At 55.2% G+C, this 13,221-nt stretch overlaps 1 protein-coding gene across 1 annotated transcript in view; it reads right to left on the reverse strand.

Annotated features, from left to right (window-relative positions):
• The window catches only part of CDH23 (cadherin related 23), a 210,519-nt gene that overhangs the window by 31,730 nt on the left and 165,568 nt on the right, over window positions 1–13,221 (reverse strand). Inside the window, exons 27-36 of the mRNA XM_075717465.1 lie at window positions 10,721–10,781; window positions 10,192–10,340; window positions 9,067–9,202; window positions 8,475–8,863; window positions 8,284–8,385; window positions 7,328–7,330; window positions 6,113–6,262; window positions 5,214–5,342; window positions 4,963–5,091; window positions 3,325–3,552 (exon numbers count right to left, since the gene is read on the reverse strand). Of these exons, the coding sequence (XP_075573580.1) occupies window positions 3,325–3,552; window positions 4,963–5,091; window positions 5,214–5,342; window positions 6,113–6,262; window positions 7,328–7,330; window positions 8,284–8,385; window positions 8,475–8,863; window positions 9,067–9,202; window positions 10,192–10,340; window positions 10,721–10,781 (1,476 nt within the window). The remainder of the gene's footprint in view (window positions 1–3,324; window positions 3,553–4,962; window positions 5,092–5,213; window positions 5,343–6,112; window positions 6,263–7,327; window positions 7,331–8,283; window positions 8,386–8,474; window positions 8,864–9,066; window positions 9,203–10,191; window positions 10,341–10,720; window positions 10,782–13,221) is intronic.

Consider the following 13,221-nt stretch of genomic DNA (forward strand, 5'->3'; position numbering starts at 1 on the left):
TATTTTCACACTACGTGGCTGAAGGAAACAGTGTTTGGCTCTGCAATAGGCCGGGGACACCGTGGCCCGCTGCAGGATTTGGTTAATCCAGCGTTGGCTTCAACGAGAGCAACTTCAAGATGGTCTGGCCACAGGCAAAGGGGTAAAGGAGAAGCCAGCACCCATGCCCCCATCGCGGGTGTGAGCTCCTGAGAACGGGACTCGTGCTTTATTGCCACCCATGGCTCAGCCCCTTTCCCGGCTTTGCTGGGAAAGCTCACCCAGTGCCTCTGGTGCTTCCCTATCCCTGTCCCAGAGGCTGCAGCAGGAAAGGCATGTGGGAGATTTGCCTGCCCACAGGTCCCAGCCGCTTTGAAACCCTCTCTGAGTCTCTCCGTTTGCTAACAAATGCACGGTTTGACGACAGAGTAAAGCTTTGTTGGAAACAGGTTTCTCCCTATGCTGCAGGAATCCCATTTTTTGGGATGCTCCATGCCACAGGCATGTGTGTTGGGCAGGCGGAGGTGAGCTGAGCAGCCGCGTTCTCTGCCAGGGGCACTGATGCGGCACGTCGGGGCACTGTGTGGCATCAGGGACCGTTTCCCACCTGGAAAGCTCGCCAGAAGGAAAACTGAAGACTTTTAGGGGAAAGAAGCGATGGCTACCCAACCTTCCAGACATGCTGGAGTGGGAGCCCTGGTATGTTGGGTGCTGGCACCCCGCCTTGGCCCCCGCCAGTGGTGGAGAAGGTGGCACGGCGCTGCACCTTTGGGCAAGGATGCTTATGGTGAAGGTGACCCAGCGAGATGCTCGTGCCCTCACGGACCTTGCCGGGTCCCACCAGCTCTTGCAAGCGCCTGGTTTGGGAACGCAGGTCAAGCCAGCACGCTGGTGCTGGCTGTTTTCTGCTGCATCAGCACTGGGGGCTTTGCTGCCCGGAAAGCGAGGAGCCGCGGCGCTTCACCTGAACTCTTGTTTCAGAGCAGGCGGATGGGAACAGAAACTGCAGAGGCTGAAGCAGCCCTGGCTGGGGGTGGCTGCGAGATAGGCATCTGGGCCATGACAGCAGCTTTGCCGATCCACCCTGCCTCGCTGCAGCTGCCGGTGCCGGGGTCTGCGGGTGCCGGGAGGGACCCCTGCTCCGATGCATGTGGGTGCCACAGCTCCCTCGGGCAGGCATCCTTCTTTCTGCTGTGGGGAGCCTCCCAAAGACTCTGGAGCAGGGCCAGGCCTTGGGGAGGTGCAGCTGCAGGCTTGCACCAGGGTCAGACCGAGCCCGGGTGACTCCTGCAATTCCCACGCAAGGACACCGAGACTTTCCAGTCGCAGCTCACCAGCTTGTGAAGGTTTTCTTTCCTGCAATGCTTTTTTGGGTAAATGTTTTCCTTTTATCATCAGCATTTATACCCTTTTGCCCCTGCATTTCCAGCTCCCAAGAGGATGGCCAGACTTCCATGCGCCCTTGCTGTCCTGGGTATCACAGATCATCACAGGACTTCCAAGTCCTCTCCCAGCTCTGTCTCTTCTGCCTCTCCCGCACTCCGAAGGCCAAATCTTAAAGCACATGAAGCAGGTACAAATTACAAACAATAATCCCCTTTTGCGCATCATTGCATCAGCCTAGACTTGTGAAACCAAAGTTTCTAGTAGGTGACAAACTCCTGACAGGCAGCATTTCATCATCCAGGCATGAGGCCAGTAGTCACTGAGTGACATGCGGGACAGCCTTTCACAAGACCTAAGTGTCCTCAAGCTCCGAAAAGGGCCAAACCTCTTCTCTCCACTCAGGAATTGGGTCAATGGGTGCTTTGTTTTGCTTCAGCATCGCGGGATTTTGATCATCACTGCTGGCATAACTTGCGCCGGTGATGTGGTGGTCACGCAGCCGAAACCCTGAGGGCAAGCGAGGCTGCTGGGACACTGCTTTGGCAGCGTGAAGCGATAAGCTGTGTCACTTGTTGTCTCCGGCATGGAGAAAGGAAGAGGGCATTGCCATGGCAATGGGATTTGCCGGCTCGGTGCATGACATTCCTCACCACAGCAGCATCAGTGATGCTCCCAGAGTGCTGAGGTGATGGGGACCCATCTGGGAGGAGCTGGCAGCATTGGGTGCTGCAGTTACACAAAGCTATGCTCTCTCATTTCGGAGAAAGAGACTTGCCTAGATTTAAGCCACAGTGGCAGCCTGGCTTAAGAGAAAGATGGTGATGCATCTGTGAACTACCTGGGAGGGAGGAGTTGAGAGTGCAAAGCCTGAAGCGAGACTTGCAAGCCACAGTTTGCACTGCTGGTTGCAACCTGTTTCCTCAAAATGTAGAGCAGGTCTTTGCAGTGAGAGCTGTGCCGAGAGATCAGAGAGATGTTGAGAGATAGCAGGTGGAGGCTGGGGAGAGGAAGGATGGCAGGGTGTTGCAGAGGGTGTCATGCCTCCCCATCACACAATTTGTTCTTGCTTTGTGCATGCAGACACTTGCACATCTCCCCGCAGAGCCGTGGGGTTAGGGGGAACTCGGGGCTGGAAGATGCCCTAAACGTTTTATTTGCTTGTTTGACTCTCCCATGCCAGAGTCCTCCTTAAAGGCACAAATAATGAGGCTTGCTATTCCTGGAGCCGGGAAGGCGCGAGGGAGAGAAGCCAGGCTGCAGCAAATGCCGTCACCCCACCAGGCACTCCTGCACGCTGGTAGCTAAAAAGCAAGGCGGCCACCTCCCCAGACCGAAGAATGATGGACGGGGTCTTGTACCAGCCCCCAAACGCATGCCCAGACACCGCTCACCGCAGGGCGGGTGCTCCGGACAGCAGCAACACGATTAATGAACTGCCCAAATCTTGCATGGCAGGGACCGCCATGGCTGTAGTGCTAATTACCAAAGCTCATCTCATTTGTAAGCACCAGAGCAGACACACCTTGGTCCGTGGTGAGCTGAACCGTGGTTCAGCTGCTGCTCCACCCACCTCCTGCCCTGAGATGGGTGAGAGCAAAATCCCGAGAGCTTTCAGACTCAGAGCGTGAGGAGCCGGCAGGCAGGACAACTCCTGCAGCCAGAAGCATGCTTGCCCATTGGGGTGGTCTTGATATTTTTGGCATTTAGAGATAGGAGACGGCAGCTCCCCGAACAACTGCAAGAGAAGGTCCTGCAGGACCAGGCGCAGAAGGAGGCTCTGAATCAAACCAGTACTCAGCAGATTTGGACCCTGAGACATAACCCAAATGGCTGGGTCACTGAAACATCACCCCCTGTGCCTGTTCGCCCCTTCCATGCTCAACATCTCAACACTAAGCTCGCTCCCGCAGTGCTACCCAGCTCCATCCTCCCCCCAAAAAGCACATTTTGGTGGCTCACCGACAAGGAGGGGTTGCCCTCATCCTCGACGGTGACCACCAGGCTATAGAAGCTCTGCCGCTCGCGGTCTGGCGGGGAGGGCCGGGTGGCGATCTCGCCAGTGACGCGGTCCATGCGGAAGGTCAGGTCCTCATTCCCGCGGGTGATGTAGTAGGAGAGGATGCTGTTGAGGCCGACGTCCCGGTCGGTGGCGCGTACCTGGGCCACTGCCGTGCCACCACCGACGTTCTGCAGGGCAAGACAGCAGAGTGAGCAGCAGAGATACACGACGTAAACCACATGCACCTCATAACATATCAAATGCATAATTGATAACATTAATAATATAATTCTAACAGAGAGTGGGGTTTTTCTAGGCATTGTGGTGCTTGAGGGTCCAAACTCACTGCCCCAACACCCAGCAGCCAAGCAGAAGGCTGCTCTCCTTCACCAGCTCCTGGATTCCATTTTTGCAGTGCTTATTGCAAATGATGTTTCATCAATAGATGCATCTTTGTGCAAAAAATTAACCAAGGCTACTCGCCCTGCCACTGGCAGCTCAGCTGAGAATCAGCCTCAGGCTTAGCAATGGAAGGCTCTGCCCTTTGCTTGAGTGCACCCATCTTTTTTTGTTTGAAACTCTGAAATTAAATGTGTTTTCTATGCTAGCTTTTAAAAAGAAATGGAATAAAACTTAACAGGCGACATTTGCTGTTGAGTCGCCAAAGCCAGCTGCCACTGTATGCCGAAATTGCACCTCTTTTTCCTTATGTTAAGGCATCCCCAATTGTTGAAATGAACCAGTTTGATTCCCTGCTGCAGAAAGCTGTGCATTAGGTCCTTTCTAGGCTGACACAGCCTGAAAGAGAGTTAAAAACTAGTGTGTGTGCAAAGGTGAAGGCTGTCTAATGGACTCAGAGCTCGGCTAATTATTTTTGGATAGTCCCATTACGGAGGAAATCAGAACAGAAATTCTGTTCTTCAACTGGCTCTGAACATGTATTAAATAGATAAGAAAATCCTAACAGGGCAATAACTTTAATGCAAAGCTATTAATCATGAGCAGCACTTCCTCACAGCTAAGTGTCACTGGCTATTACTTGTATTTCATTTTTCATCATCAAATTGAGAACCCCCCAGTCCAGGAATTAAACTGTCAGGAAATAAGTTGTCTTTTCTCACGCCTGATTGTGTTTTATTGCTTAATTATCTAGCTTTTGCCGAGCTGCTTCCTGAAAGCAATTCCTATTCTGCGCCGCACCACCTCTTGTGTCACTTTGGTGGCATTTCCATGGGCGTGTAGCCACTTCTCCTTCCTGCTGGTCCGTGCAGCCTCACGGGCTTAAGTTGCCTGCAGAGCTCTCTCCTAGCCCAAAACTAGGAGGCCATCACAGGTGAGGGCTTGCAAGGGGCCAGCAACCCTTAAATCACCCAAGGTGAGGTTTACAAGGGGCCAGAAACCCTTAAATCACCCAAGATGAGGTCTACAAGGGGCCAACAACCCTTAAATCACCCAAGGTGAGGTTTGCAAGGGGCAAGCAACCCATAAATCACCCAAGGTGAGGTCTGACTGCAAGGCAGGTGAGGACAACAGGGTTGTCTTGTGGTCAGACCTCACCTTGGAAGGATGGAAGGAGAGGAGCGGGGCTGGGTGCTCACCTCGCTCACGCTCACGTTGTAGCCGAAGGGGCTGTCAATGATGGGGGGGTTGTCATTGACATCTAGGATGTTCACTCGCAGAGTGTGCTCCTTCCTCCGGGGAGGCACGCCGCCATCTGAAGCTTGGATCTGCAGTTGGGGATGGATTTTCAAAAAAATGCTATTTTTAAGCTCACAGCCCCAAGACGACAGCCTCAGTGCTCCAACCAGAAGAAGCCCAAGGAGGTAGAGCAGGGTGGTTTGGTGCTTACCCGTAAGGTGTAGTGATCCAGAAGCTCCCGGTCCAGTGGCCGTGCCACAAGCACCTCGCCGTAGGTGTTGTTGGTGGTACGGATCTCAAAAGCCCGGCCGATGTTGCCCGATGTAAGCGAGAAAGTCACCTGGAAACGTCACGGGGAAAGAAAAACAGGGCAGGCAATGTGATGCTGTGAGGAGAAGGGAGAGAAAGGCCACCCTACAATAATAAACCCAGCATCGCCTCGGGAAGTCTCTGAGCATTTTAAAAGGTCCAGTGTGTTGGGGCCCATGGGTGTGCTGGCACATCGCACCCACCTGTGGGCCAACCCCGGTCTCATCCACAGCCCTCCTACAATGGCAGCAATTTTTGGTATTAAGTGTGAGGGGACCTCATTAACGCCTGCCTGCGTGGTAAAGAAAGCAACAAATGTCAGAGAGCTTCCTGCTCAGCCTGCCAAGGGCTTCGCTGCCGTTCCCCATGGCACAAGAGGCCACAGCTGGTTTTCAGATTGCCGGGCTCCTTTTGACACGTGTCCCGCAGAGCTCTTTACCCCGGAGAGCCCAACGACGCTGCTTTTCCTCTCCTGCAGGCACGCCTCAACCGGTTAACGCCAGTACCCGCTGCACAAACACCCCCAAAACTGCTGACATCAACAACCAGAGTTTGCTCTTGCAGGGATGCAGATCATAGAATCATAGAATCATAGAATCATAGAATGCTTTGGGTTGGAAGGGACCTTGAGAGATCATCGAGCCCAACCCCCCTGCAGTGAGCAGGGATTGAACCTGTGAACTTGGCGTTATTAGATGAGGGGAAGGGGTTGGGAAGACACCGATGGAGGCGTTTCTGCCTTGGTGAAACACTACCACAGCCTTACAGGCAGCCCCAAACCTGCTGCGCCGGCCTCCCTACCTGCCCATTGCTGCCCGCATCCGGGTCGTGGGCCAGGACCACGGCCACCCGTTTGCCAACCGCGCTGTCCTCCGCCACGCTCACAGAGGAGTCGGAGGTGATGTCGAACTGGGGACTGTTGTCGTTCTCATCCAGGACCGTGATGGTCACCTGCGGGCATGGCACGGGGCTCAGGCAGGGTGCGGGCAGGAGCCTGCGCCCTGCCCGCCTGGCATCAACAGCCACACTGTTGTCCATCCCACGGGGGAATGGGTACAGGTATTTGAGGCCAGGATCTGAAGCTACGTCCCTGTCTGCACAGGAGGAGGAGGAGGAGGGATTCTTAGGGGCTGGAGGAGGGATGCTTAGGGGCTGGAGAAGGAATGCAAGGGTGCTGCAGCTCTCGAGAGGTGGATGTTTCTATGGAGCATCCTCTGTTTTCTTATCCTCCAAATAGCCGGGCACGGAGCAACTCATGCTGCTGCAGGGTGACCCTTTCCTGCTCAGCCTTTCACAAGCAGCGATTTCACCCATGCTCACAGCACCAGAGGTTGGGCAGGGTTTGCTTTAAAGCCAAACAGACACAAAGAAGTCAGACCTGCCCGTATTTAAATAAAATTAACTAAACCAGGGCAAACTGGGCATATAGAAGACCTGAGCTCCCTCTTGGGAAAAGGCACATGGGTGAGTGAGAGACTGGGCAGGAGATGCTCGGAGGGGCACCCTGCCGCAGCGTGGAGGTGACCAGGGACCGGGCTACCTTGGCCATGATTAGCCAGAGGAAATGCTGTCATCGCGTTTGTAATCAAAGAGCTGCAATGCTACATAGAAATGAGAGAGGAAGAGCCTTTCTGTTCCCGGGGCTCTATTTACGGGTGCCCCAAGCCCCCAGGTGCGGCCAGGCTGAATGCGACAACATCCCGGAGGAAGCCAGGGAGTGAGTTGTGCGCCTTGGGGCGATCTGGTTATTGTTGCCGCTGAATTAAAAACAAGAGAGCCAGGAGCGGGGAGAGCCCATTCAGCTGCTGCGATGGATCCGGCAGCTGCTGTCCCAAGTGCCAGATCAGGGCGTTGGGATTTCTGCTGGCCGGCACCGTGTCACTGGGGGTGTCACAGAGGCTGGTGCTGGTGGGATGGGGCTGGAGACCTCTGTCCCGGTCCCTCCCTGCAACTCGATGCTGAGTTCAGGATGGATCCTGGCCCCCAGGGTGATGCCAATATGACAGACATGCTTACCTTCTGTTGGAGGAGAGCAGAGGGGGAAACAGAGAAAACAAAAAAACCAAGAGTTAGTGGGGGATGAGGAGGTGCGGGCACATGCGAGGGGCAGTGGGCTGGCCCTGCATCCCACCGTGGCAATGCTGGGGGCCGTGGATATCCCCCTGCAGTGATTTGGAGACTCCTCTGTTGGTGCATCCCCTGTTTTTTTCTAGATAAGCTTGGTGGATATCCCCCTTGCCCTGGGAGAGGCTCAGACAAGAGCATGGCAGTGTGCAGAGAGCACGGCCGCCAGCACCCACGGGTGGGGACAGGCAGCGCTTGCAGCATCACTGCCTTTGTCATCCAGCATCCTTTTTAGAGGCAACAGATGCACCAAGGCATGAGAGCGCTCGAAACGCAGAGCGCTGCCCATCGCTGCGGGCCAGCCTCCGGTTTCAACACCTCCCCGGGGTGCCGCTCCTCCAGCTGGCCCAAACCAGCACAGTTTGGGTGGTGCCAGCCGAGCTGCCCCTGCCCATGGCATGGGGACCAGGCTTGCCCCACACCCGGCGTGCCTCCTGCCCCAGCAGAGAAATGCAAATCACCCCCCCTGCTTGGCTGCCTTTGAAACTGCCAAATATAACCCTCTTAAACATAAACCACCGTGAAGTATTTCAAGGTCCCCAAATTTACCTCCTTCAGATCTGTTTTAATGTGGTAAGTGGCCTGCAAACTCTACAGTTTGGGGTGGTGGTTTTGTGTTTCTTTTTTTTCTCTGAGAAATCCTACCCTATGACAAGCAGAAGCTAAAAGGCACTGGTCCGTGCTTATGCAAATGCAGGGTTTCCCCCAAATCAGGGTTTCCAGAACCCGGTGGCCGGAGCAGAGAGGACACCTAGGACATGCTGTCCCATGCCAGAGGAAGGGGAGATGACCTGAGGTCAGCTCTGCCCGTGCAAAGGATGGTGGGGAAGTGGGTAGAAGCTACTCACTACTGTAGAGTCAATCTTTGGTCCTCCATCATCGGCCACCACCGTCAAGGTGTAGAAATCCCCCTTCTCTCGATCCACCTGGCCTTTGACCGTAATCACACCCTGCCAAGGATGAACAGCTGTGTCAGCCACCAAAACCAAAGTCCACAGTGGACAACCAAGCCAGGATGGACCATGCTATGGCTACTTACAGTGATCCCGTTGATTTTGAAGAGGGAGAGCGCCTGGGCGTTGGTGTTGGGGTCGAACTTATAGGTGATCTGGTTGAGGTTGTCAATGGAGCGGGCCTGGACCCGGAGCACCTCGGAGCCCAGGGGGATGTTCTCCATGATCACAGCCTCATAGCTGCTGTTAGAGAACTGCACGGCCTCGTCCAGCTCATTCAGCAGGCTGACGTACACGCTGCAGAAGCCCTGGTTGTTGGGGGGTGCTTGGTCTGTGGCAGAGACGTTCATCAGGTAGCTGGTTTTGGTCTCGTAGTCCAGGTACTCGATTGTCGTGATGAGGCCCGTGCTCTCATCGATCTCAAACTTCCCTTCGGCACCCGACAGGATTTTGTAGTTCACCAGACCGCCGTTCCCTGGGACAGGGGCAAGAACCACGGTGCCAGTTGGACCAAGCATCCCGAAGAGGCAGGCAACACCGATGTCAACCCTGACCATGGAGCAGAGCCCATCCCACATGGGGATTTCAGCCCAGCCAAGCCAGGATCTGTGCAATGGCTGATTTCACTGCTTTCCCTCCAAACTGGGTGTTTCTGTAAGCTCGCCCCCAGCTTCTTACCTGTGTCTCGGTCGGTGGCCCGGACCACCGCCACCGAAGTCCCTATCCCCGCCGTCTCCCGCAGCCCCAGGCGGTTGTACTGCCTCTGTGTGAACACCGGCACCTCGTCGTTGACATCTTCCACGTAGATGATCACCTGCAAAAGTCCCCAGAGAAACCACGGGTGAGCTGGGCAGGCTTGTGAAGCCTCACCAGCTGCTTACACTTGCGAGGGGAAATATATCCTTCACGTCACTCATCTGCTGCACAGGAGAAACATTATCTCTGCTACAAACACCACGTGATGGAGAGTGAACACACACGGTTTAACATCATAGATTTAAACAAGCCCCGTGGTTAGAGTGACTCAGTCCTTCCCTGGCCAGGGAAGGTCTGAGTTCTTGCAAGACCCTGAGCAGTGGGTGGGAACAGTATACAGTGTATATATTAATTCTTCCGTGCTTTGGGATCCCCTGCTGGAAACCTGGCAGTTAGAGACCCTGCAACGTAGAAAGGCTGACGGCTCAGTGGGAAATTTTGCTCAAAGTTCAGTGGGTCAAGCTGCTTTTTCTCCCCTTTCCCCAGGGAACGTTCTTTCTCCTCCTGGTTTTCTGCTTGCTGCTGGTGCTGTGGGCACGTTGTGCTTGGCCAGAGCCCACCATGAACTCAGCGGGTCTAAAAATAGATGGAACCAGAGGGCTGGGTTCGTGGGAACCATGGGAAGCTGGTGTATCACTGCTAAAGATTACTGCCACTAGGTCCTGGCTTATTTAAATAGATGCCTGACCAGGAGACACGGTTTCCAACAGGCTGAGCCTCAGCTCTTCCAGCAGCAGAGCCGCATCTCGCCGGGAGAACGGGCTACCCTCCGACAGCAACTGCCACACCACTTAGCAGCCTCATCACACTGAAATGTCACAGGAAAAAAGAAAAAAACAACAAAAAAACCCCAACAAGCTCTTCTCCACCCACAGGCAGCCCCCAGAGAATTTCCGTCAGCATTTCCATGCCAGATCTCTCAAACTTCCTGCACGCCTGCAAGGGCTGGAAATGACTGCCCTCTGATGAAGCATCCTGAATATTTTGCATGAACTCTGCCGCTGCCCAGCCCTGCTGCCCAACCCTCCGCGACCATGAGGTCCCTACCCGCACGGAGCTCCTCATGGGTCCCTGCTCCGTGTTGTAGGCCTCCACCTCCAGGACGTGAGAGGAGTTTCGCTCCCTGTCCAGGTGCCGCATGCCTCGCATCACCAGCCCGGTGCTGGGATTGATGCGGAAGTTGTTGTGCTCGTTTCCTGGCAGGGGGAAAAAGCGAGATGGATGCTGCCTACCGCTGCTGCATCGGTCCTGGCAACACACCAAGCCCTCCCCGGGGGGCTGCCTTGGAGGCAGATTATTGAGCAAAAACCCAAGCCCTCATCACCTTCAGCTACATCAGGCTCAGCTCAGCAGGGTTTGGCCCTGGTCAAGCCAGGAGCTACGGCATCTAGGTGTCCATCACTGACAAATCATGCCCCAGCAATTAAACCTAATGCTGAGGTTTTGCTCAGGAGTGGGGGAGATGTTTCTGTGGGCTGCAAAGCGCAGAAGGATGGAGAGCACAAGGAGGCTGTGCGTGCGGCTGGCCAGAGCCTGGTGCAAACGCACTGATGCACAAAGGGGCACCTGGACTCACCTTTGACGATCCTGTACCACACTCTCCCATTAATGCCTTCATCTGCGTCTGTGGCTTTCACCTTCACAAGAAAAGAAAAGCAGCGAAGGTGAAGAGCAGACATTTCCAGACCATGACAAGTCCTCCCATCCTGCCCGAGGCTGGAAATCCTGCTCCTCCACCTGAGCCAGGGAGCTTACCAACTGCAAAGCAAAGTCAGTTACCCTCCCCTTGTCGCCGGACAGCAGGGATAGCAGGCTCGGGAGCCCTAGGCTGCCAGGTTAGCTCTTGGATGGGCTTGGGGTGGGAGCTGAGCCTGAGGACCATGCCATGAAATCTGCGGGTCCGTGTGCTGGTGGAGGTGCCTCCATCCTGCCCTACGTGCCAACGCTTGCCCTGCTGGAGATGCCGCTGGGGACGGAGCCTCTCTGCCCACAGAGCTGGCCCAGGCTGGGCAGGGAGAGCTGCTCCCACTCATGGTGGGCACCCAGCCTATGGCATCGGGGTGTATCACGCGCCATGTTAAAGAAATGACCCACCTCTCGGCCAGCACACAAGTACCCACCTGGGTCTATTGGCTCTGAGAGCCGCTTGCATTTACCCTCTCACTGCAAGCTGTTGCCAAGTCACCCAGGCAGCAGTGTACGCAACAAATACTGAAGGAAACATGAATGCAACCAGCCTAGTGCATGCTGGTGGTTTGGACACTGGCCTGAGTCCTCGCAAGGCCCCAAGCAGTAGGTGGGAGCACCCCTCAGCTGTGATGCACTGCACGGTCCATGCACATACCAAATAAGCCATCTGCCCCGGGAAACCCAAGACACGGGTCCCCTCTGGTGTCGCTGAACAACACTGCAGTGCTTTCGCTGCAAACCCCAGCCAGTAGCCTGCCCACCCTGGCAGATGGGAAGCGGGACCTGGCGAGGTTCAGCAGACCCTGGGCTTCCTCCCCAGCTGGCATCGAGCTGCCGCATCTCCCCTCTGCAGAAAATGCTTCCCACAAAGCATCCAAACCACGATCACAGCTGTGGCTGCTTGCGAATCACCGGGGCCAGGGCATGGGGGATGCCTTAGCCTTTATTCTCCAGTTGCTCCCTCGGCAAGGCGTCTTCTGCCACATCTTCCACCTACAAATATTACCCAGGGGTTTCCTTTCTCAGACAAGTTGGGGTTTGTGCCCAGACTTGCACTGGAAAGAGGAGGGGTTGCTGCAAAGGACCCACGTGCAGCGGGAACAGTGAGGCCATTTACAGGGGCTCAGCTTTAAAGCCCTGGGCTGGCTTTCACACACAGCCCCGCACAACGCTTGCAGGAGTCAGAGCTGCTCTTCCAAAATGTGGTTTCGTGGTGCCTTGAGCCGCTCTTGTTCCCTTCTACTAAATAAGCCCACATCAGCAGAAGTCTTAGACAATGCTGACCCTGCGCGTGCGAACTATCTGGATGTCCTGCCCATGTGCCACACGCTATTTTCCTCTGTCGCAGACCGGCTCACATCTTCCTTATGGCTGGACATGACCCTGTGCCTTGCTCTGTGTTTCACTATGGACCCAGCACCTTCCTTCCAGCTCTTCCTCCCGTGGGGCTCCCATTTCTGGGCAGGAGCTGGGCTGTCTCCTCTCCCATGTGATGGATGGACCCAGCAGGCGAGCAATGCCCAGGCAGACCGGCTGCCTTGGCACAGCGAGACCGGCCTGCTGCACACACTGGCTCCCTCCTGGGAAAAAGCCAACCCATCAGCCAAAACACCGTGCTGGGGCAGCAGTGATGGGAGGGAAGCCTAAGGGATGGGAGACAAATCTTTGCAGCTTTTTGTGCTACCCCCTGCCCTGCTGTGCCTGGGAAAATGCATTTCAAGGTGAGCAAACGGGAAGGTTTTTCAATATGATGAGCACTGGATGGGAGCAGCAAACCGCACCCTGCAAACACCCCCTTAGCCACCCTTTTCCCAGCTCACCCAAGCATTTGCTGCAGGCAGCTCTGGCACATAAACCAGGTGAAATGGGTGAGCCCAGGTATTTGCTTTTTTATTAAAAAAAAAGCAGTTTGCATGAAACCAATGCACGTTCCTGCTGCTGCTGTGGCAAAGCCTGCTGCCGGGAAAAAGCTCGGCTGCTTGCTGGTTTGACCCCCTGAGGTCCCAGAGGAGATGCGGTACTTTGACAGACTGTCTCAAACTTGTGAAAACAATTTCACTTGAGTGCAACTGGTGGGAGAAAAGCTCTTTTTGCTGCAGGTGCAAAGCACCTTGTGCATCCGAGCGCCGGGGCCTCCAGCCTGCTTTATCCCCCTGCTAGAGCCAGCCTTTTGCAGGCCACCTTTCAAACACCCCCAGCTACTGGAAACGGGTCAGAAAAGGAGGAGGAAGGCGGGCGAATAAAAGGATGAAAAAAAAAAACCAAACAGGCAGCTTGGCACAGAGTTGCTGGGAAAAGGGGGAGCAGGCGTGCGGAGGGCAGCCCGCCACCCCCTCCCCGGCGCGGGGGGCTCAGCCCACGACCGTACCATTCATCCTTCCCACAGGG

Source organism: Pelecanus crispus, chromosome 10, assembly GCF_030463565.1.
Source record: "Pelecanus crispus isolate bPelCri1 chromosome 10, bPelCri1.pri, whole genome shotgun sequence".
Lineage (NCBI taxonomy): Eukaryota > Metazoa > Chordata > Aves > Pelecaniformes > Pelecanidae > Pelecanus > Pelecanus crispus.